The sequence below is a fragment of the Copadichromis virginalis genome, linkage group LG2 (genome assembly GCF_057382275.1).
Source record: "Copadichromis virginalis isolate Kocher_CV1m ecotype Utaka linkage group LG2, C_Virginalis_male_GT1.1, whole genome shotgun sequence".
In the NCBI taxonomy this organism is placed as follows: domain Eukaryota; kingdom Metazoa; phylum Chordata; class Actinopteri; order Cichliformes; family Cichlidae; genus Copadichromis; species Copadichromis virginalis.
Window position 1 is genome coordinate 22842186 of NC_140619.1, and position 24908 is coordinate 22867093.

The 24908-nt window shown below is 40.2% G+C and overlaps 1 protein-coding gene across 1 annotated transcript; it reads right to left on the reverse strand.

The window, feature by feature from the left end:
• Window positions 1–3998: 3998 nt before the first annotated feature.
• LOC146717289 (endothelin receptor type B-like) lies at window positions 3999–13045 on the reverse strand. The gene is made up of 8 exons (XM_085474070.1): window positions 12592–13045; window positions 11206–11318; window positions 10916–11120; window positions 7453–7602; window positions 7016–7149; window positions 6819–6927; window positions 6659–6731; window positions 3999–6557 (listed from the first exon to the last, which is right to left on the reverse strand). Exons 1-8 carry the CDS (start codon window positions 12976–12978, stop codon window positions 6451–6453), a joined length of 1278 nt encoding a protein of 425 aa, XP_085330196.1. The 5' UTR covers window positions 12979–13045; the 3' UTR covers window positions 3999–6450.
• Window positions 13046–24908: the final 11863 nt, after the last annotated feature.

The window sequence follows — 24908 nt, forward strand, 5'->3', positions numbered from 1 at the left end:
TGCGTTTTCCTTTTTGCCATGGATTTCACATTATTATTATTATTTTTTCCTTCATAGGGAGACGGTTTTCACGGATGTCCAGATCTAAATGTTGTTTTTCCCTAGATTGCTCTCATCTGTCCTTTGAAGCTGTGTTTGACGAATGTCCTTATTAGAAGAAGAATGTGGTGTGAAGGACTGCGCCCAGTGCCAAGAATACAGAGGGAAAATATGAGGGGAGTGAAGTGTGAATAACAAGGTTAAAGTTATTTGAGGTTAATCGCATCTCTTCATCAGTCACATGTTCAAGCAAGGTGCGCTCTTCGAGTATGGAAAAGACTTTGAGGAAAAACAACAACCAGCTGAGAAACAAAGTGTGGAGTAACCTTGTTTCAGGACTGCAGGCATCGTGAGAATGAATTACAATTGTTAGATAATTGCTGTAAATGTCAAAATTTGTCACAAATTTGCCAACATAACCAAAGTACCACAAGTCACCAGAAAAGCATAGTAGGAAAAGGTGAAAAATAAATGAAAATACAATTTAAAGTTGAAACTTTATGGCATCCTTGACATTTTCCAAAGTTGTTTGGTGGCCCAGCTGCTTTGCTAGGCCGATTCTGGTCCCCAGCCTTATCTTTGGCAACCCTAATTTAAAGGGTTACTTTGGCAGGTAAAAGAAGTGAATTTTGTGTGTGGACTTTTCTTTAAAGTTCAAAATTAAGTTGAATCATCCTAGATCAGATGCACCAAAAAAATTTATTTCAGTCTCACCTGCTCACAAAATATTGTTAAAGCAGTATTGAGATTCGTCCATGTGATCTTGAGCAAACTGTGTACGTTCTTCTGGAGAGCAGCGCTCTGTCCTTGAAGCCGTTCCATGCACACGATTGCCGTTCGCCGTTCTCCTGATGGTGGAGTCATCAACACAAACATTAGCCAAGAAAGAGAGAGAGAGGCCTGCGACTGTTCCTTTGTGACCTTGATGACTGTAACATGGTTTGCTGTGGGAATGATCTTTGATTGTCAACCTCTCCTTCATAGTTGAACACCATCTGTCTGACTGATTGGACTTGTGGAGTCTGAATTGTTCTGGGATGGTTTTGTAACCTCTTACAGCTGCATGAGCATCAACACCAACTACGATCCACTCCCTCAAATGTGTTTTGTAAAGATCAGCCTTTGATAGATCCCTGTTCCAGTCATGTTGTTGTTGTTGTTCACTTAAAAACATCAAAAACCCACCATCCACGCCCGATTTTCATTCAATGAATTGATAACATGTGTCTCCTAATTTTACCTTTAAATTATCCACTAAATCAAGAAATTCTTAAACTTTTGCCCCATCCCATGTACAGTGGGGCAAAAAAGTATTTAGTCAGCCACCGATTGTGCAAGTTCCCCCACTTAAAATGATGACAGAGGTCAGTAATTTGCACCAGAGGTACACTTCAACTGTGAGAGACAGAATGTGAAAAAAAAATCCATGAATCCACATGGTAGGATTTGTAAAGAATTTATTCGTAAATCAGGGTGGAAAATAAGTATTTGGTCAATAACAAAAATACAACTCAATACTTTGTAACATAACCTTTGTTGGCAATAACAGAGGTCAAACGTTTACTATAGGTCTTTACCAGGTTTGCACACACAGTAGCTGGTATTTTGGCCCATTCCTCCATGCAGATCTTCTCGAGAGCAGTGATGTTTTGGGGCTGTCGCCGAGCAACATGGACTTTCAACTCCCGCCACAGATTTTCTATGGGGTTGAGGTCTGGAGACTGGCTAGGCCACTCCAGGACTTTCAAATGCTTCTTACGGAGCCACTCCTTTGTTGCCCGGGCGGTGTGTTTTGGATCATTGTCATGTTGGAAGACCCAGCCTCGTTTCATCTTCAAAGTTCTCACTGATGGAAGGAGGTTTTGGCTCAAAATCTCACGATACATGGCCCCATTCATTCTGTCCTTAACACGGATCAGTCGTCCTGTCCCCTTGGCAGAAAAACAGCCCCATAGCATGATGTTTCCACCCCCATGCTTCACAGTAGGTATGGTGTTCTTGGGATGCAACTCAGTATTCTTCGTCCTCCAAACACGACGAGTTGAGTTTATACCAAAAAGTTCTACTTTGGTTTCATCTGACCACATGACATTCTCCCAATCCTCTGCTGTATCATCCATGTGCTCTCTGGCAAACTTCAGACGGGCCTGGACATGCACTGGCTTCAGCAGCGGAACACGTCTGGCACTGCGGGATTTGATTCCCTGCCGTTGTAGTGTGTTACTGATGGTGACCTTTGTTACTTTGGTCCCAGCTCTCTGCAGGTCATTCACCAGGTCCCCCCGTGTGGTTCTGGGATCTTTGCTCACCGTTCTCATGATCATTTTGACCCCACGGGATGAGATCTTGCGTGGAGCCCCAGACCGAGGGAGATTATCAGTGGTCTTGTATGTCTTCCATTTTCTGATGATTGCTCCCACAGTTGATTTTTTCACACCAAGCTGCTTGCCTATTGTAGATTCACTCTTCCCAGTCTGGTGCAGGTCTACAATACTTTTCCTGGTGTCCTTCGAAAGCTCTTTGGTCTTGGCCATGGCGGAGTTTGGAGTCTGACTGTTTGAGGCTGTGGACAGGTGTCTTTTATACAGATGATGAGTTCAAACAGGTGCCATTCATACAGGTAACGAGTGGGGGACAGAAAAGCTTCTTACAGAAGACGTTACAGGTCTGTGAGAGCCAGAGATTTTCCTTGTTTGAGGTGACCAAATACTTATTTTCCACCCTGATTTACGAATAAATTCTTTACAAATCCTACCATGTGGATTCATGGATTTTTCTTTCACATTCTGTCTCTCACAGTTGAAGTGTACCTCTGGTGCAAATTACTGACCTCTGTCATCATTTTAAGTGGGGGAACTTGCACAATCGGTGGCTGACTAAATACATTTTTGCCCCACTGTAGGTGTAATTTTGATTTTTTTTCCCTGAATTTCATGAAAATCTTTTAATCTTCAAGGTCATTTTTATGCAGAAATGTAGAAAGACAAGTGCTCAATAACCACTGTAACGTGGGATGACTAATAGAGAAATAATGCATTGATGCCACTGCTGTGGTTTTCAAAATGATTTAATTCGAAATCCCAGTTTAATGTGCCAGTCATGCACAAATGCAAAATACACCACGAAACTCATATAATGACAGAGAACCACATGAAACATGGTCACAAACTTTAAATACTGTTTACTTGGACATGTGGTTGTTGACAGCAGCACTGGGACACTGAAGCATTGCTATGAATATATAATTCTTTTAACAAACAATAATTTTGAGTGTTGATGTGGTTTTGTCAGCGTCACGAAGTTTAGAATTGAATAGAAGCAGGATGAAGTTCTAGCCCATACCATGTTTATGTAAAACATATTGGAACTCTCCAAAGTGTCTGGCGTAGGAGCTCAGAAAGTCCTATAAAGTGAATATTATTTTTCTAATCTTTAAATATTTGCCTTGAAGTCCTTGTAAACATGCCAATAGAGGATTTTATGCTTAAATTCTTTAATTAAGTTGTTCCAGGAATCCAGTGCAGCGCCGTCTCCGTTTGACCTCAGGACTCAGCTATGTTGTTTTGTGACAACAGCCAGTTTTGTGAGATTAAAGAGATCTGTAATGTGAACAGTTGTTAAAGATCTTTTTCTCACATTCTGTCTACAGTAAATCACCACAAGACCCGCTTCTTGGAATCAGCTTCTCTATTTGTCAGCAGTAAAGTCAAGACGTTTCACAAGTTGCCATTTTATGATCTGTGATATCAAATGCAAACCAAATGCAGCTTCTTCTAAGAAAAAGAAAGCATTATGTTTATAAAATCACATTTAAGCTTCTACAAGCTGTTATTGACAGAGAAGACGGGTTGTTTTGTTCACCGTTTTCTACTTTATGTAACATGTTGTATTGTGTCAATTTTTGATGGCATCTCTACTGACCTGTAATGACTCAAACAAAAACCCTCAAACAACACAAGTGCTATAAAATGATATTTATTACTGCATACTAATATAAATGTGATTTCAGACATAAGGGGATATAAACATTTAACTTGATTGTCCAGGTCAAATTACCGACGTGTCTCAGCTTGTTGGTCCCACTTACAAAGGAAACTTACAAAGTTGTACAATCACTTAGATGCAGCTGAAAGCAGGCTCAAAATGGCAAGAAATAGATTTTAATGAGTCACATACTGCATGATCAGCTGACTTGATTGATGTTGTGTCCAGGCGTTAAAATTATAAACATATTTCAGTGTGCTCTATTTCAGTCTTCCAAATGACGGCAAACACGTTGTCTGGATTCTCAGAATACGCACATTTCACGATTACTGAGAACAGTGAAAGCGTTTCTAACCACATCTTAGAAACACTGTACTGAAATTACGCTACATAAAATGGGTTCATCCTAGGCTTTTCTTTATCACTGGACTGAGTGTTATTAATATTGGCACTGTCCCATTTTCTTAAAATGAACTGTAACATGCAATTTTTTCTCCCCAAGTGACAATGTTGTGAATACAGAATAAATGTGTTCCTTCTGATGGGGAGTTTTTATATTAGATTTATATGTGATTATTAAGTGCTTGTATTCACTTTACTTTCAGCTACCTTTATCCTTCTCATTGTGAGATGACGTTAGATTAGATTAGATTTTTCTTCAAAAAGCGTTTTGTTTGTTTCTGTTGGCTGGCATACAAACAGAGACACAGCCACGGGGTAATTAACATGTAATGCACTTGCACATACACAAATGCTGGCAATGACATTGGTCAGTTACACAGGTGACTTTGCAGGCTCTACAAAGACTCACCACAGAAGTCTAGACAGACAAGTTCATGCAGCACGGCCCCTCCCCCCACTAGCAGCTGAACGCATCAACAGACTCTGCAAAGCATCTTAATTTATATCCTGTCTTTCTGAGGAAGTTTGAGAGGTCAGTAAAACTCCTGTTTCAAACACATTTAGTATTACTTAGTTAACACAAACATTAATCTGACTGGCATAAATGTTAGCATTAGCCATTTAACTGTTAGCAGCTAACCCACGTTAGTTGTCTGTTATCATTAAGCTAGCAGCTATGGCTAATAATGAAATATTAACGGTAATTTTGGAGCTAGGCAGCAGATTCTATCAGTCCTGCCTGTCTGTAAAGTTAATGGACTGTTAATTTAACACGAAGGCACAGTTGTTTTTGTAAAAAAACAGTTTCATTTCTCACTGGCAGCCTACCTCTTCAACTCTGTTCAGCAACAAAAACGTGGGACTAAGTCGACAGAAGCACAGAAAATGAACAGGGCTGTGGTTCAATCCTTTGCATGAACCAGCATTGTTCTAATATTTTAAAAGAAGTATGCCTATTTTGTCATTTTTTCATCTGCGGTGTTAGAAATAGCATCAGGTATTGAGTATTTTCCTGAGTGTCGGAATTCTAGTATCGCGAAAACCCTACTCAGGACATTACAGCCCAGCCCTGCTTCGACTGTCTGACCCTGGGAGACTAATTTACTGTTTAAAAAATAGATAATAATGATAATAAGAAGAATATGTGTGCTCCTGGTCACACTCCTCGTTCAAAGCTGCAAGCTCTTCCACTGCAATTTCCCGTTTGGTCTCTGGGTCTGAGCACCCAGCTGTCATTCCTAGTAACGATCCTCAACATAAAAGCTGAGTCTGTTTGAAACAAAAGTCGATGGTTGCTCTCTGCACAAGTTACAGGTCCATGATGCCTCATTTAAGTCATGTCTGACCTCAGCTTTTTATGGGCTGTGTTGTGGAACTTTTTAACCTTCCCTTGTTATGTGAGTTTTTAAATCATTCACTTACATACAGCTTAACCAGCAAATTTCTTTTTCCTTCCCAAAAGCTTTTACATGGCTCAGAAATGTATTACTTAAACAGCTCTCACAAAGCATTTTCAGACTAATTTCCAGCCACAGAAACATTACTGCTCTCCGATAGAGGTGAAATATTTGGCAATAATAACACGTGGACACCTCACGTCTTTAGGTAACACAAGCTCTCCGTGTGCTTTGTGTTGTTTTCTTAGAAAAATAGAAGCTACATTGTAAAATTACTAAGGGTCACAGTTTCCCTCTAGCTTTCCCCGTGAGGTAATAAAGCTTCAACAGGTAGTGTTTTTCAGTGCTTATTCATAGCTACACAAAGTACTAAGGATAAATATGATGGTAAGTTTGCACTCTATATGTAAATAATACTGTACATACATTTACATAGTGGTTTGAATAAACATTCTGTATAAATGCATTTTTAGTGTCACCGAGTTGTCCTCTAGAGAGGCCTCAGCGTAGGAATATGAACGTGTTTATGTAGCATCGGTTTCATCAAAGCTTTTGCATTTACTATTACAGCCTGAGGAGGCACACTTCCATTATTTCATCAGCATTTTGGGGTTGATCTTTGAGTCTTTCAGTCTGCGGCGAGTCCTGTAGAAGTGACTCCAGGTTCCCCTTCTGACTCTGATCTGAAGGCCAGTTTGTTGGCACTGAGACTGCTGTTTGTCACTGATGGGAGCACTGGTGTGTACAGGAGGAGGTGTGCAATTAGTGTGTTTGCATTTATGAAGAGCTTGTGTATTTCTGACTGGAACGGGAGCTGGAGCGGTCTAGTCCGTTACCGTGGCATGAGCCCTTCCAGCGTCCTTGGTCATCCAGATGAGATGTTCTGTAACACCAGCAACACAGGCAAGACTACGAAACAGCAAAAAAATATATAAGGTTTAGACTTTTGACAAATAGGTTTTCTTGTAAAACCACATTTGTAATTTTATTGCATACCTGGAAACAGTTTTTAAACTTTTGGCTGACAAAGTAGAGGGCAATCGGGTTAATGCAGGAGTTTATGGAGGCCATGTTGATTCCAATGTAATCCATCACTAACAGGAAACTGACAGATAAAAAAGCCAAGGTTTACATGCAAGACTACAGGAAGGTTCAGAATGGAGAACAATCGCACTGGCTATCTACGTGCCTACCTGAGCAGCTCACAGCGGTCGGGGTCATCCTCCTCATAGATTGTTTTCTTCAGAATACGGCTGAGATGAAGGGGCAGCCAGCAGAAAGCAAAAATCAACACCAAGCAGAACACTGTCTTTGCTACTTCCCTCCTCTGCAGCACACACACACAAAGAAATCAGAGGAACAGTAAGGTGACCATACCCAGCTCTTGATCTAATCACAATTCACAGGTTACTGTAATGTGTGGTGTACAGAAAGAAAGTTTTTGCTGTCATTGGTTAGCTGTATTTCACAAACTAATATAAAGATCCACTGTGCCAGTGAATTTAGTCATTAGTTTGAGTGACCAGTACTCTCTGAGAAGAAGTGATTCTTGTAAATTATAGCAGACATCGCCATTGTATAAGCTAATCAGTGTAATGGTTCCCAGCATGGCTGTCATCTGCATCTCTACCTGCTTCATGTGGTCATTGAGTGCGATGCGCATGCCTTTTTTGCGGCTGAGCATCTCACAGGACATGAGAGTGTAGAAGATTCCCGTGCAGACCAGAGGGAAACAGAAATAGAAGCCAAACAGCCACCAGTCCTTCGCTTCCTTGTAGAACTGGGAAAAAAATAAAACAAGGGTACTGGAAAAAATACATATCTATTTTTCAAGATAATGTCATGTTAAACCTGTAAGAGGCAGGTACAGTGCAACTTTGGTCTAAGTACATAAATCCATTTGTATCTCATTTGATCCACAAGTTTCCCAGAACTCTGCGTCATCAACATAATCACTGTTTTCCTGGCCTGTTGTACGTCTTTGGTGGATTAGCTGCGTCTTTGCTAATCTTTGCTTATATGGATAATGTTGATATTGTTGCTGATATTTCAGCTTGAATATTTACTTTGTTAAACCAACATAAAATTGTGTGTATTATATTTTACAGTACTGTGCAAAAGTCTTGAGCCACCCCTCTGTTTTTAAAAAAAAATTTTCCTAGGAAAAGTGGAAATAGGTGAAAACATACATGGAAATACAGCATACAAGGAAAAATACGAGTTTGTAAAATTGCAACAACCTTGAAAGCCAAAACATGACAGAGCCTCCACGGTGTTTTACAGATGCTGCAGACATTGAACTTTTACATACATGCTGATGATGACTTTCTTATTTCTTAAGGACATAATTTTCAGATACGATTCCTCTGACATAGATAATTGGATACATCTTTTTTTTAGGCCAGCCACTTCTTTTGCACCAAAACATGTTTTTGGGAAACACCTTGATGGTGCAGAATATTATTTTAATGCAAACATTATTTGGCTTCAAAAACTTTGCTGTGTTTTTCTGTTTTTTTCTTTTTTAATTCAGCTCAAGAAATGAGAACAAATAATGTGGTTTTTATGACAGGCTGCATTTAAAAAAGTGCCTAACGATACAATTTAAACTGTTTTTTTGCCAAGTTGACTGTTATGTGTAGACAACATTTACTCATCCCTCATAGATTAATGTTAAGCAGTTTAACAAATGAAAAAACAAAGGGAAAAAAAGATCCTCTAAAAATGTTTAGGCACAAGGACCGGACTAAAAATGTGTGATGATGCAGGTGATGTCCAAACTAAATAAAAACTTTGAAAGACCTTCAGAAAGCCTGGAGGACTTAAAAAAAATAACAGAAACTCTGGTTTCCTGGAGATTGTAAAGAAATGAGGAGTGGCTTATGACTAATAAACAGTACCTTGATTCATAGCAATAATCAGCTTAAATCTGACTATTGATCAAAGCTGACATTGTAGATAAAAAGATAATTCAAATCCTGATGACACATTAAAAGCCAGCTTCCTGCTTTGTTTCCACTGAACTGTGTGGTTCCTTCCTTCAGATTTAAAAGAACCAAAATATCTTTGTGATTTTGATCCTGCTGCGTGGCTTTATCAATGAACTGTGAAAAAGTAATTTGACATGTTTTGCCTGCAGTGTGTTGTATTGCATTTCTTTGCTGTCACTAATAACTTACTGGCAGAGTGATAAAAGGAACCTGATTAAAGAAACACTCTAATTGTATCATTGCTGTCCAGGCGCTTTACTTTGAAGAGAACCATTCTGTTGACATTTGCACTCGAAAGTAACATCAGGTGCAAGCTGAATAGAATCCAAGGGGTTTATTCCCCCTCAGCCCAATCCTAACAGATCCAAATCAACATGCTGGATAACTTTGACCATGTGTTTGTGGGAAAGTTTAATAATCCCTATCAAACATTTTGAATTGATACATAACTCCTCTCTGCCAAACTGAAGTTGTTTAGATCATATATCTCAGAAAGATGTAAGTATCCAGCTGTTTGGAGTTTTTCCATGTTGCTGGTTTTCATATTTTCTCAGCTAAGGCGGAGGTTCAGACGGCAGACAAATTAAAGGAAAAATCTGAACCTTTGACCCGGCAGCATCAAACATTTTAGTCCTGACGGGAGAGGTCACTTCCTCTCTGATCAGCTGCAGCAGTTTCACCTATCTGCAGAGGGGTCGTCGTGTGATTTGATGAGTTTATAATAATGTGAATCACCAATGACGAGGCACACTGAAACTGTTCTAGAAGCACATGGTGGCCCATCGCCTAACTTAGATATTGTGTGTTGTTCTTCTTCTTTAAACTGCCACCCTGTCTGTAATTGTTGGCAGGATTATTCAAAGACTAACAAACTCGATTTTATGAACGTCGGTGCAAAAGGACAAAGGACATGGTGGAAAGAAGAAGCTATTTTAGTTTAGCGCAGATCCCGATCGCTTTCTTTAAAAAATTACAAAACAGAACAGTGGATTTTTTTCCACTTTTGGTGTAGACCACTGATGTAAGTGGGAATAATGTGCAGCTGCAAGTTAATGTAGCCCACGGGAGGCTTTAATAAGCGAACAGGAGTTCTGTGAGGTACATCCACAACGTTTCAAGAAGGTACCTACATCATTTTAAGCTCTTTCTGCTATAAATTAGGTTCAGCCTGGAATCTAACTCTTACCACATTCTTGCCAACAAATATTACACACGACTTCCCCGGGCAAACTGATGTTCTGTGATCAACACATGGAGCTGTGCTGATGCATTTCTTTGATTTACAACAGTTTAGTTTTTCTGTACTGAAGGCAAAATGCCTGAGACATGTTTTTGTTTCTACACTTCGTATTTCTCAGGCTGTTTATCATCTGTTTTGCGAACTCATGGTATAAATTATAATGTTATGACACCCTTAGTTTAGCATATCTCAAATTTATTCTGTTTATAGCAAAACACTAGTCACCTTTAATTTAATTCAGTTTTATTTATATAGCACCAAATCGCAATAATAGTTGTCTCAAGGCTCCTTATATTGTAAGATAAAGATCCTACAATAATACAGAGAAAACTATCCAACAATCACATGACCTCCTCTGAGCAAAGCACTTGGTGACAGTGGGGTGAAAAAACTCCCGTTAACAGGAAGAACCTCCAGTAGAACCAGGCTCAGGGAGCCATCTGCAGTTACTGGCTGGGGGTGAGGGGAGGAAGAGCTTGTATGTTATTTATTGTGTTAAGTGTCCTGCATTTTAATGAGAATGTCATCATTGCCAGTTGTTAGCCCAGTGTTTAAGTGATTTTTAGAGAATGCTATCAAGCTGACAGCCCAAATTAACATGGTGGACAACGTGATCATGTTGCAGAAATAAGAGTATAGGCCAAAATGTAGAAGAGTTTAACAATATCTTGTTAATTTCTGTGCACAGTGATGAAAATTGGGAAACCGAAGGTAGCAAAGGACACCTTTTTGCAACAACTAACACCTTATGACCTTAATACATTTATATAAAAAGTACTTGTGCAGTTTTTCCACCTCATACTGGTGACCTCTACATTGTGATGCTGTAAATTTTGACTTGACTGTGACAATCTGGTGGTTACCTTCATAAAGCTTGTGGTCTGTTCTGGATGCAACAGGCAAACCCTCAGCTTGGTGCCTCTGTATGGTATCTCCAACATGTCGAATGCGAGCGCCTCGGGAACTGCCAGCACCACAGCAAGCAGCCAGATCAGTGTCACCTCCACAGCTTTCCACAGTGGGATTCCCATCCCTTTCACCCTGCTCCATGATGTCACTGCATGGTAGCTATAAACAGAGACATCCATTAGCTGCTTTTAATACTAACACTTGTCAGTGTCTATGTATGTGTGTGGAGTAGTGGTGTACTCACCGGTCAATACTGAGTGCGCACAAGCTGAGGACGGTGATTCCCACCGACGCTTTCTGGATGAACGGCATCAGCTTACAGACGTACACGCCAAATGGCCAGTCCTCAGCTAACAGCTGCAGGAAAAAGAGACGGAGAGGAGAGAGTTTTGTAAATGTAAGAAGTTCACCTGTGTAAACATGCGGGCAGACCTCTTTGAGGTCCATTTAGGGGTCCTTCTTTCCTCGTGTCTTCTTTCATTAATACAGCTTCTAATGCCAAAAGCAACAACAGCATGTTCCTCGTGACTGCCAAGTCCATCTCCCAGGGGCAATAAGTTCTGCTCAGGGTCAGGACAGCATGTGTAACAACAAATTATGGCCACACATCTGAATATCAGAAGGGACTTTATATTTTTCAGCTGCTCACAGCAATCTGTACTGTTCGCTAATCTATCAGAGGTTGTAAAGCCTTCGCACTCTAAATGTTTCTTCATTAAATCAAAAAGTTGAAATGCATCTTAATACTCCCACAAAAAAGTTTCAAATATTGTTTTTTGGTTTAATAAGCTCTTGCAGGCTGGGATTGTCTGGCTGCACTAAAATCTCTGACCATTGGATAGTGCAAGTGAATAAAGTCCTTTCTATGAAAATCCTAGCATAACACTTTACATCTGCCTTTTTATGGGTTTGACAATCCCTTGAAGTTTTAGGTAGACAAGTCTGCAACATCAAATCTTACAAAGCAATAAATAAACCTGATTTATTTATTCAATTCAATTCAATTTTATTTATATAGCGCCAAATCACAACAAAAGTTGCCTCAAGGCAACTTTTGATACAGAGATAGATACAGAGAAAAACCCAACAATCATATGACCCCCTATGAGCAAGCACTTTGGCGACAGTGGGAAGGAAAAACTCCCTTTTAACAGGAAGAAACCTCCGGCAGAAAAAATTACAATTATCAGGTTTACATTTTAGGCAATGTAAACTGCTTTAGCTTGAAGTAATACTAAAGTAAAATACTAGATGCATCCTCAGCTTTGGTAATAAACTGAATCAATATTAAGTTTCTACATATTGTGTAAGTCAGCTAAATCATTTAATGAAGACTTTGTCATGCGAAACTTTCACTTGTATTAACAGTGAATTGAATTTTATTCAAAGATATAACTGTGTGATTTTAACACAGCAAACAGTTTCTGAATTAGAGACCTGAGAGACAGAGATCACATTAAAGTGACAAACTCCAAAATGAAGCCACAAAAAACAACAGACAAACAGACTCATAGCTGGCAGAGGGGTAATCCAGCAACCAGTGGGTAATGTAGCTATGTCCATCTTTTATGTACAGTCGATGTTAAACTATGAGAAGAATCATAAAGACACATAGTATAAATCTGGTTACCTTGTACACATTGATGGGGATGGCGATGACAATATATAACAGGTCTCCCAGTGCCAAGCTGCCAATGAGTACATTGGGTCCATTCCTCATACATTTGTTCTTATATATGATCCTGAGCAGTGTTGAGTTGCCAATGATTCCCACGACAAAGATCAGGCAGGATATGATGGTGTTCACATATTTGAAGGCTTGCTTGATCTCCGTGGGGTTTATGCACATGGGGGGGTGCGAGCTCCGTGGTCGGCCCGGCTGCGAGGGTGGAAGAACAACTGATGCGTTGTTGTTGCCGGGTTCTAAAGCTTCAAGCCCACTTTGGGAGTCACGGACGAACCTGGAGGCTGCAGCCTCCGCAACCATCAGAAGACACAGCAGTGTGATGGCCCTCATCTTCACAGAAGCCTCACCCAAAGGTGCACAGAAGTAAGAAAACAAACACTTAAGGCACACACACGCATCCACCCACTGGGTCTTGCTCCACAGCTGGCAACGTCTGAGTCCAAGTTGTCCTGCAGAGAAAATAGTTCAACCATCAAAACAGAAAACTTGCTGCATGTGTGAAATGAAGACAAGCCTTCCAGAATGCATGCTGAGATGAAAACCAGCAACGATGGTGAGTTCACCGCTTTGGCCTAAAGTATTTCTAACAAATGTTAGATTCTCAGGGCGCATAAAAAGATATTTATGGTTTGAAGAGGATGACTTTTGATTCATCTAGAACGCCAAAAGCACGTCTGTGTTTTTGTTTACCCTATAAAATATGTACTTGTTGCTGATCCTGTGATTTTTCAACTTGGGGTTCACATTTACAGTTCTGTACCAAATAATTATAAAAATAACTACTGAATGGATTATTAAAAAGTTTATTACATATAATAATGCCCCTCTGAGCATGACCAACATCACCAGGTGCAAATTTAAATTTCTCCTGTGCTTTGGTTTATGGTGAAAATTCTTTTTTTGAAGAAATTTAAAAAAAGAAACCCGTTTAACAATCTCAGCGACCCCTGCAGTATGTTCATGGATCAACTAAGAGCAAAATCATCCCCACACCATTGAGCCAGCCTATTGTCGCTCGATCCAGTAATTATAAAACAAAGCAAACATTTCAAGCACAATCCTGAGTAAGCAATTTGCTCTTGAATCAACAGGCGTCACAATATATTTAACTGAGTACATGTGCACGTATATTAAACACATCATCAAAGCAGCGTTTTTATGCGATGAAAAAGAAGCTGTAAAATAAAGGCTGGTGAACAAAGGGAGCAGGAGGGATGAAATATTGATGAAAACAGTGTTTGTGTGTCCCGTGCGCTCTAACATTGATTCTTTCTTTCACTCATAGAGGACTCTAACTTGGCTATGAGCCCTCTCAAGAATCATGCCCCCCCCACCACACACACACCCTCAGAATGGCCTGGAGCATGGAGGGATAAATGGGCTGATTGACGAATACAACCGCGTCTATAGAGACATGCTATCGGGGTGAAGACGTACACACACGCTCACACACCACACAGACACACTCACACACACATGGGTACAATCTTCATCTTGGCGCAGATGAGCAAACCTCTTTGACATGATGGTTTGGAAAGGCAACAATTTGCAGACACACAGGGTTACTTTTAAATAATCATGTCAGAATACACTTGCATTTGCAAAATTTAATGCAGTTGCACTAAAAGAAGCAACATACGCTTGAGCGCATGCACACACACACACTCGCTCAAAGACAACTGCTATTCATAAATGCATTTGACTGAAAAACACTAGTTGGTTCTGTTCTCACACACAAAGGCAGAAAATCACATGGGTCAACTCACACACATATCACAAGAAATCAGTTTTGAAAAATGTGGCCATCGTCCAAACGTATGTCTCGGTCATGTGAATGATGCCTTTGTGTTGTGTAACATGGCAGCTCATTAGGCTATGTTAGAGCAGAATTGTCTGATTTAATTGGAAACCTGAGTTTTAACTGGCCCGATCCTCTTAATCTAATAGATTTGGCTTTAGAGACCATCTCCAACCTTTAGCTCTGCTGGCTCCACATCTGAAGAGGTTGAGAGAGAGGGAGGGGGAATGTTGGCAACCAGCTGAGCAGCAGTGGAAGGGATATTGCGGTGGTCAGATAGTGTATGCCTGTGCGTGGGGGCTGAAGGTGGGAGCGCAGAGAAGTGTTGAAAACTGTGTTTTTAAAAACAATGAAATGCAGGAAGACACAAGAGGCCAGGACAGGAGAAAACTGACAACTTGATCTACCGTACAATTTGGAAGGACAATAAAATAGGGAGGAATGCACAGGAAAGGGAGAGCCAGAATGAAGGAGGGGGGTATCTGAGCTACAATGAAGAAGAGGGCAGAAGTCATGAGAGTGACCTCAAAGTAAGAGATGGCAGGAAGATTTTAGGAAGCATTTATCCTCAGCATAAATTTCCAGGATGTCCATGATGTGAGGAAATGACATCAAACTGTCTTAATTTTCTTGGATCTTCACATTCTGAATTATCCGAGCAGCACACAATAAATGTGACTGTTGAAAGCAACATGTGGTTTTCATCCCAAGCTGTGGTGGCTTCATTTTATCATTAATTTTATAGCGCTGGCTAGATAATTAGTTGGCAATAAAAGTGCAACAATCAGATAAAGTTTCGCATGCCTTTATGACTGAAATGATTCCCTGCGGCAGAATACAGCCGCTGAAAGTTATGTATTTTTTTTTAAAAGTGAGAACACAGTGCGCATAAACCTGAAAACTGTATTTTTAGACAAAAAGCTTGGGAGCTTGTATATCCGAGCAAACAAATCCCGCATAAGTAAAGTTTATGGGAATATTTGTTGAACATCGTCACGTTGTCCCTGCTGTTTAGAAGCGCAATGTCTAAAATCATGTGCACATCATCACAGTGCCGTTTTACATGGCTGTGAGGGGATAAAAACCAATGCTTCCAAATGTTTCCAAATCCACCGAACCTGAATTTAGGTAATAGTTAAACAGCCTCCTTTAAAAAAAAAAAATCCCTATTAAAGTGTTAAATGTTTCTCCGACAGTGCCCTGCAGGATCTCCAGGGTGAAAAGATCCGATAAATCCTCTCTAGCAAGAAGGAAAAGCTCTTCAAAGCTTTACTCTTTTGATGGTGTTGTGATGCATTCATGCCACACATTTTAAAGACAAAGCCTGCGCGCTTGCAGGTTCTGGAAGCGACAAAGGTCGCAGCCTGAGATCAGCTGGTGATGCGGCGCACAAGCCGCTCGTTTTCAGCTCTGCAGCTGTCCGAAAACTACACGATCATGCAGGAGCATCAGAGGGCAGGCTGAAAGTAGGTTAAAGCATTCATCAAGTCCGGCACAAAGGACTGAATGGGGTTCAAAGCAGTAAATATAAAACTCTATGACATGGCAACAAAACATATTTGGCATGCAAAGTGCAAACTTCAAAAAGCCCGGAGAATGCAGTAGCAGACGCACAAGAGCAGTTAATATATACACAAAACTGCAGATAGATAGATAGATAGATAGATAGATAGATAGATAGATAGATAGATAGATAGATAGATAGATAGATAGATAGATAGATAGATAGATAGATAGATAGATAGATAGATAGATAGATAGATAGATAGATTGTAGTCTAGTATAACATAACATACATTTGTTGTTGCCTCTCCATATTTAAATTGAATCAAATGTTAATTATTAAATTAATACCAGCTTCACTCGACTTACCGGACCGCGCTGTTATGATGTGCTCAAACTCAACGTTTTAGATCAATATTCCTCTGATTGGCCCGAAGCTGTTTGTGTGAGTTCCTGGCGTTCAGAGTTCACACCGTGCTTAGCTGTGCGTAAAACCTCCCCTCCCTGCTCCGCCTGCGCTCTGAGCAGCCTCCCGACAAGTCGAGGGGGTTAAATACCCAAGCCGGGAGGTTGCGAAAGCAGCCAATCAGACACAGCCATCCTTTCCATTGTGTTGTCAGGATGAATGCAGGAAGACTTTAGAAATACATCTTTTCAATACTGCAGATGAAAAGCCTATCGGATTGTTCCCGCAAAATAATAAATGTGTAATATATGACCTTTCCTTTGCTGTTTGCTTGTTTTATGGGAATCTTTTTTGCCTTCAGCCGTTCTCCACTGATGAGCCTCTTCAGAATCATCGACTCCATCTCCAGGGGAAAACTGAGGTGGGTTGCGCCAAATATATCTCAGTTATTAAAACACTGATTCACCTGGACCACCTATGGGAAGCCTCATTCATCCATTCAAAAACACACTGATTTTTTTTTTTTTAAAGATAACATTCATCCACACACTCACACTCCAATGGTTGTATCAGGGGAAACTTGCCTTTCTTCCACATGCAGGCTAGAGGAACCAGGGACTTAACCACCAACCTTTCGCCACAGCTGCCCCCGTGAAATCTTTTATCATTACTTTAACTGCTGTATTATGATCATTTCCCCCAAAATGGGTCAAATAAAGAACGTATTATTTATCTTACTGCCCACATGACTGAAAGATGATTACACACAAAATGAAAATATTCACATGATTTATTCAAATGGAGGAAGTTAGCGTTGTAACTGAACTCGGCTATTGAGGGTGGGCAGTTGCAACAGTGACACATATGCTGTTACAAAAATGTATCCTATGTTTATGATATGACTGCATGCATGACTCTAATATGGAAACATCTTTACAGGCTGCAGGATCAGAGGGTTTCACATCTGCCTTTTGCTGTTACTCTAACCTGCAGGTGTGAACTTAACACTTGTTTTTATTGCATGCATTGTTGTTTGATGACTAAGTGCTGTTTAGGTATTCAAAAGGTGCAACACATGCATTATCAAACAAACACAAACACACTGTGTGCTTTCATTTTTTAACAATCTTAGAGTTTAACAATTCAAAACATACAATAACAATAAAATCATTTCTCTTTGTAACAAATGCATGCTTGCACACTTACCCTCTGCATGTGTGAATCCTTCACAACACACACACACACACACACACACACACACACACACACACACACACACACACACACACACACACACACACACACAAAACAAAGGACCTTTCTGTGGAGTCTGTTTAATGGCACCCATCCCCTGCTCTATTTTGGGACGCGACTATTCCTGGTGCATCATTATTGTCATTACCACAGCCTCAAATTATTAAACCATTAACAGACATTATCACCATTACACACTCCTTAATGCAGCATTGCTCTGCACCTGTGTGTGCTTGAGGAGACGGAGGAACCGAAGAGAGGATGTGTTGTTGTGCTTCTAGAGAATTTGGCCTTGGCAGATGCACACAGGCACTTTTTAAAGCTCTTCCTTCTTCCTCCTCCTCTACCACAGGAAGCCACCAAACTCTGAAATTGGAAAGCAGCAAATACGACAGCTCTTCAAGTTGGAGTCTATTTTGTTTTCTACTCAAGAAAGAACAGAGGTTGCAAAAAGACAATAGAGGAAGACAATGATTGATCTTCATGTGTGAGTTAAGTTTCCATGGCTCCACCTTCAGGCTGATGTCCAGTGGGAGGAACCTGATGAGCATTTGTTGGATATGATGTTTCTTGCTGCACAATAAGCCTCCTGGGGCAAAACTCATCCCCAAACTTATTAAGACTCTTTAAAAAAACAAACAAACAAACCCCTCACATCATTGCTGAAGTTTTTCTGCCGCTTAATTTCTTTTCACCCATCTGAGCTATTTTTTTCCTGAAGGCACACAAGTGCACAGTTCATTCTTCTTTCTTCAGCTGTAACGTGATAAATCCAATTTCAACACATCATGTTCCGCTTCCAGAAAAAGCACAAAAAGAATCGTTCTTGTATCTTTCATTTATGCCTGCTCAACCTCTTGAACTCTGGAGTTTTTTAAACTTTGAAAATAAAGCCACACTTCTTCATAATGCCACAGCACCATTACTCCATCACTTTGTAAATAAGGTCTTCCCGCAAACTCAGAGATGTTTGACGTCTTTTTGTAATGAGTTATGTTAACTGAAAACAAATATCTGTGGGTTTGAACAATGCTTGGTCACGCAACATTAGTTTTTAACAATTGATATCACCGAGTTCATATGGTTAAAAAACTTAAGGGGTGCTGGATCTAACCTGATGAAACATGACGAGTTTATCCAGCAGACAGGACTGTTTTAACCTGGCACCATCTCTTTTTTTCCCTTTACCGCTTATCCGATCTTGACTGTGGTGGGGCTGGAGGTTATCCCAGTTTACCTTTGGGAAAAGGTGGGGTGCAAATTGGAAAGGTTGCTAGTCAAGGCTTCTGGCACCACCTCAAATAACATCAAAAACTCAAGAAGACTCTGGAGATTCTTTGTGTCAAATTTTGGCTTTGTATCTGATAAAATGAATGATGAGCACTGCAATATGAAATCCTGCACTGGCAGAAAAATGGAATGAACTTGATGACTGATTACATTTTTGTTGATGTGAATATCTGAAAGAGAAGTCTTTCTAGGGTGTAGCTAACCTGACAATTTGCATAATGGGAGAATATGTAAACTTTACTGGTTAACAATACTGGCCAGCACCAGCAGCTCAAATTAATCTCTTCGTGTAGGCTCGTGGAAACATGACTTTTGACATAAATCTAGAGAGGCCAAGCAGCACGAACAGTGAATGCACCATCTTCTTCTAAATGTGAAGACAAATGGAGGCTAAATGTTTCTTTTCGCTAAACTAAAACTTAATATGTGCTTATGAAAACTTACAATATATTTTATTTTGATCTGATTTTAAAACAGAAAATATGAAGACAGTAAAATCAGGTTTTAGTGGCAATATACATGCATACACCAGCAAAAAGAAACTTCCCAAACCAATACCATCCATCCTCTGCTCAACAGGGAAACATAGCACAACTGTACATAGATATAAGTACAAGTTATTCTGATACGTCAACACTTGATACGTCAACACACAAATGCTGGAAGAACCATCACCTTCAGATGACAGGAAATTGGTTAGGATGCTCAGAAACAACACAGGAACCACCATGAAATATGAACTCCTGAAACACCAGTCTCACTGCCCACAGTGAAGTAAAACATCGCCAAACACTCAAAGAGGCTGATTAAGAAAGAAGCACCCACTCGAAAATCAACACCTTCAAGCTCAAATGGCTCACATGGACAAGCTATGGTCAGACAAGACAAAGATTAAGCTAGCTGGTCACAATGAATGGTTGAGCTGGTTTTTATATAGCATGTCTCTTCTTTACTTGTGTTCACAGTAGTAAAGGTTTTCAAACCTAAGAAACTGTACCAACTATCAAGCATGCTGGTGGTACCATCATGCTCTGGAGCTTTCTTGCAGCCAGTGCTAATGCTGCATTGAACAAGGTGAATGAAATAATGAAGACATTCTTCAACTTCACCTTAAATCAACAGCTAGATGGTTGAAAGTTGGACACAATTATATGTTCCAACAGAACAAGGATCCCAAAATCCCAAATCCACTGCTGGAGACAAATAACATTCACATGGCCAATTTATAACACTTAACCCAGCATGCATGACTCTGAATTATGAGGGGCAGCGTGATCTCCCAAAGGAAACCCACAGGGAGAACATGCAAACCCAACACAAAAAGGCTCCAGTCAACCAGGAGGTTTGGATTAGAAGAAGTCCTGCTGTGAGGTGACAACGCTAACCAAAAAGGCAAACATCTCATTCTGTTTGCATCTTATTGTGACGTTTACACCTTATATACAGTTTTTGCAACCGTGAGAATAGCCTGCAGGACAAAATCATCAGGGGATTGCATGCAGTTTTGCTTGTCCTGTTTCAGCTCACTTGCTACCGTCAGCTTTCACTGATAATAAGAACATAAAGTACTGCCAAATGCCAGAACTGCTCTTTTTACAACATCGAGCCGTCCTCTATTGGTGTGCTGCTGTGATGTGGAACATAGCAACCTTAAAATGCATCCCTCTGGCTCTTGCTGTTGTATCATTCAGGTGTTAATGGAGAGATATTTTTTCAGTGGTGAGTATTAAAAGTTCTGTTTTACACGCTAATCATTTTTAAGGAGGGGGTGCCTTTTTGAAGGTAGATTGAAATAAAGAGGAAAGGCTAAGAGGAAAGTTCCTTGAACTAGTGGTCAGACTACACTATGTGCTGTAAGTCAGCGGTGCCCAACCCCCGGGTGAGTCGTTTGGTACCGGGCCGCGAGAGTTGAGGCTCAGGTGTGAAATTTATGGTTTCGGGGGTTTTATCAGTTTTTATTGTTATTTTTTTATCGTCGTTTATCGTTAAGTCGGTTTCCCTGGGTCTTTTCCCGTGTGTTATGAATAAACCTCCAGTTTTTTTGGTACCGGTACTGGTTTTATTTTGTTGTATTTATCCGCGACACCTTAAAGGCGTCTGTGAAAATAATGTCGGACATAAACGGGTCTGTGGCACAAAAAAGGCTGTAAGTTATAAGGAAGAAAGTTATCAGATAAAGTGTCTCATTCCTTTTGTTTCTAGACAAAGTAGCTCAATCTGATGATTTTTGGTAACTTTTACAGAAAGATCCAATTTCTGTGGTTCTTCTCCTAAGGTCCAGAGATTCCAAAAAATCTATTTTCTTTTCTTGGTATCTTTTACTAAAATGATGCTAAAACCCCAAAACATCTCTGTTCTGCAGAGTTTAGCTGTTTGCCACTGGAGTGGTGACAGGAAATGAGGGAGAACATCAAGCTCAAAGAATAGTGAATATTTGGATGCATAATACTCTCCATGTTCTCCAAATGTGTGAACAGGGTACAGTTGGTACTGCGTGTCTTTACTATAGTGCTGACAAAATAATGGTTCATTGTTTACTCTATTCAGCTGAGCTAGCTCCGGATGGATTGGATATTTGTGAGGGGAAACAAAGATTTAGAGCACAGCTGAACTCAATCTTTCAGTGACCAGACAGACTTAAATCTCAGGGGACAATAGCCATTTTTGCTTTGGCTTGATGGAGTTAGAACTGTATATGAGTGATGAAGTTGAATAGGTGGAGTTTGGATTCCACAGGAAGATTGCCACATTAGGATGCTGGAAATTAAACAGCATTGTTAGGCCTCCTCGCCAGACTTCACTCATCACTGTTGCTAAAGCTGCAAAGAACTCGTGTTGGTCCACTGTCTCAGGATTGCATATTCCTGCCCTTGCATCAAGTCCAAGTTATCCTTTGTTCAACAGTGCTGTGGTGCAGAAGGACCTGTCTGTTTTATGGAAGTACTGGTTTTCCAATATAAGTACAAATCATCCTGAAGATGGAACAATGGACGCTGTGTACAACTGAGAGATGAGTTGGATTTACAGTTACTCTGGTTTTGACTGTTTTTAAACATTTTGGTTTGAAAAAAATAAATAAAGGGAGGATCCATTCATATAGGAAATTATCCATGAGTCCCCTTTTAGGGTGGCAGCATAAATCCTAAAGCATTTTTCAGATTTCTTGTAGAACAGACCTATGACAAGAATTGCATAATTTTCCTTATTTTGTCCATCATTTTGACATAATAGTGGACACTACAACAACAAATGGTACATTACCCTCAGAAGACAACATAAATGCATAGTGGGATTAAAAGGCATGAAGGGAAAATGAGAGAAAAGGTGCTCAGTGCTTTGTGGACTATCTGGAAACACATTGTCTGGTCTGTTTTCAGGGCTTCTGGAGTAGCCAGTTGATATTTGAGCAAAAGTACTCAATTACAAGCAAAACTATGAAGAGAACCCCCCCCCCCCCCCCCCCCCCACACACACACACACAAAAAAAAACCAACCCCCCCCAGAAAAAAGAACAACAACAACAATCTGCCATTGAAATTGGCATCAGCTGTTTAAAGATTCTCGATATTTAAATACAGAAACTGTTCTACCTTGTGAAGAGCCAAGGCCTATAGCAGTATAATTCAGCGATGGCGAAGGATGAAGGTGATAAATCCTAAGACAAATTGTGAGATGGATTGACTGATCAGTTTGCCGTTGGACTTAAAGATGAGCTTTGGCTCTGAAATAATCCTAAAAATACAGCTTTAGACTGACAGGATCAGGGGATGAGTTGAGCAGAAGGTGCACATGGTCCTGCCAAAGACAGCACCATTAACACTCTAATAGTTTCTCTTCTGCACGCTGCTGCTTCTGTAGCACGATACCACTTGGCAGGAGAGAGAAGAACAGTAGGCAATATATTAGAGAGAAATCTCTTCATTGAGCTTGGAATTTATTCTTTAATGAAATCCAAACCTGCTCTGTGATTTTGTTTTCTCTCTTACGAATAAAGAAAATACCGCTGGATATCAAATGTACGGAAGACTGAGAAAATTGCAGCATTACTCAATAGGTGATTTTCCCAGGGATACAACCTGAACGATCTGTCATGACTTTCTTAGAGTATTGGATGATGAGATCTCTGTGCCAAATATTTACCAGAAAATTACGTTTTATGATAACTGCAGTTTTCCAGTAAATATTTGAGTAAGGTTGGAAATTGTCATATAGTTGGTGCAGAGGAAAAGCACATCTGGTAGCAATCTGTTTTGCAGCTCTGTATTACGTTTAGTGTATAGCTGGGCCTAGGCATGTGTGCATTAGCACTGACGAGAGGGTTATCACAGGGCTATTATGAAAATCCCCCCTCCCTGCTCTGTCCACACCCGTCTGCTGTAATTTTCAGAAACGTGTACAAATTTGATTGATGATGTGAGAAATGGGAAAAGGTACCTTACACTGTACAAAGTTTCTTCTTCTTTTTTTAATTTTTGAAGCCTTTCCAATTAGTAGCTCAGTGATAACCCCAAAGCCACACTATGCACACATGTTGTAACCCTCCCTCAGTACGTGAACAATTCCCACCAGCCCCTGGCTGGTTCTACCCTTGGGAACAGGAACAGTGACTTCCAGATGACATCAACATCTAGGAAACCTGCTGCACGCATCCGATTTATTATTGAATAAGCAACGTTTGCAGTGCTGGCTTCGGGGCAAAGGGTCTATTTAGCAACAACATAACAGTACGAGATAGCTAGTGTCAGAGTCAGGATAGGTGGGTACTTCCTTTCCGCTAAGGCCCTGTGCAGGAAACATCTGATACACAAAGACAGCATCAGGGATGCTGATAACTTCAAGGGCTTGAATGTTTCTTGTTCAGTAGTTCTCAGTTTGGAACAATAGCTTGCAGAATAATTTAAACGTGCATGACAGATTTAGAAGTTCTGTAACTGAAAACCTCAATAAGCTGGCATGTGAACTTAATAAATCTGACCTTCCCTGATAAGCTTGGTTCCCTTATTGGACTAATTTTATGGGAAAGATTTGGGATAGATCTTCTGCAAAAAATCCCCAGCATGTGACTTTTATCCCTGCAAACATGGTTAAAACAGCAACAATGTCTTCCCAGTCAAAACTGGTCAGCTAACAACATTTATTGACAACAGGTTTGGTTACTAAGTAGCTCTGAACCTTGTGAACAATTATTAGCCAAAGTATATTTTTGAGGATTCATTTTTACTATTGATCAAGTGTTCCGGGTCAATCCAAAATGCTAAAGTCAAACCTGAATGTCTATGAAAGCAAAAGTGAGGTTTTGGCTTTCCTAGAAGAATAGAACAAGTGAGAGTAATAAAAAAAATCCCCAACAGATTCTAAATCTAACCCCACCTCCACCTTGCTGGCATCTGATTTGAGGTGGAGCTCAGTGCATGTTTCTGGTCTAGCCACAGTCCCGTCTATCTGGCCCATGAAGAGTCACTCTCATGTCATCAGTCTATAAAATCTTTGAAAAATCTGTTTTCAGATGTTTTTTGGTCCAGTCTTGATGGTTGGGTTTCAGCCTGCCTTACCTTGGTCGTGTCTCTGAGCACTTTTGCCTTTTCAGAGTTCGTTAAAACTCTTTTTACCTCAGGAAAAGGAACTGCTTGACAATGATGATTTTGAACTTGAAAAACATGGAAGTTCATGCCTGTCTGAGGTTGAGAGGTTTTACAGCCTTAAAACACCTATAATAATTGTAAAAAATAAAGCTGGCTGCTTTGCAGATTTCACCTATTGCAATTTATTTTTAGAACGTGACTCCCGCGGTAAACGAGGGACCATTGTACTACACCATTACTATGTGAAGGTTGAACCAGTGGCATCTTCCATTCACTTATCGATGCTTGGCTGTTCATGAAGCTTTAATACATCTTTAGTACAATACCTGACTGGTAGATGTCTGAATGATGTTAACACATATAAAACATAATCATTTACTATTTCTCTCCTCCCTAGTTTTCATAGAGGACATCTGTATTGAGGGGA

Bases quoted from the DNA above. Each gene is read 5' to 3' on its own strand.
- LOC146717289 (XM_085474070.1), bottom strand. From the start codon at position 12,978: ATGAGGGCCATCACACTGCTGTGTCTTCTGATGGTTGCGGAGGCTGCA. The intron at 7,603-10,915 runs GTAACCACCAGA...TTTTTTTCCCAG, and splicing joins AGACCACAAGCTTTATGAAG to TTCTACAAGGAAGCGAAGGA. The intron at 6,558-6,658 runs GTAACGGACTAG...TGTACACACCAG, and splicing joins CTGGAAGGGCTCATGCCACG to TGCTCCCATCAGTGACAAAC.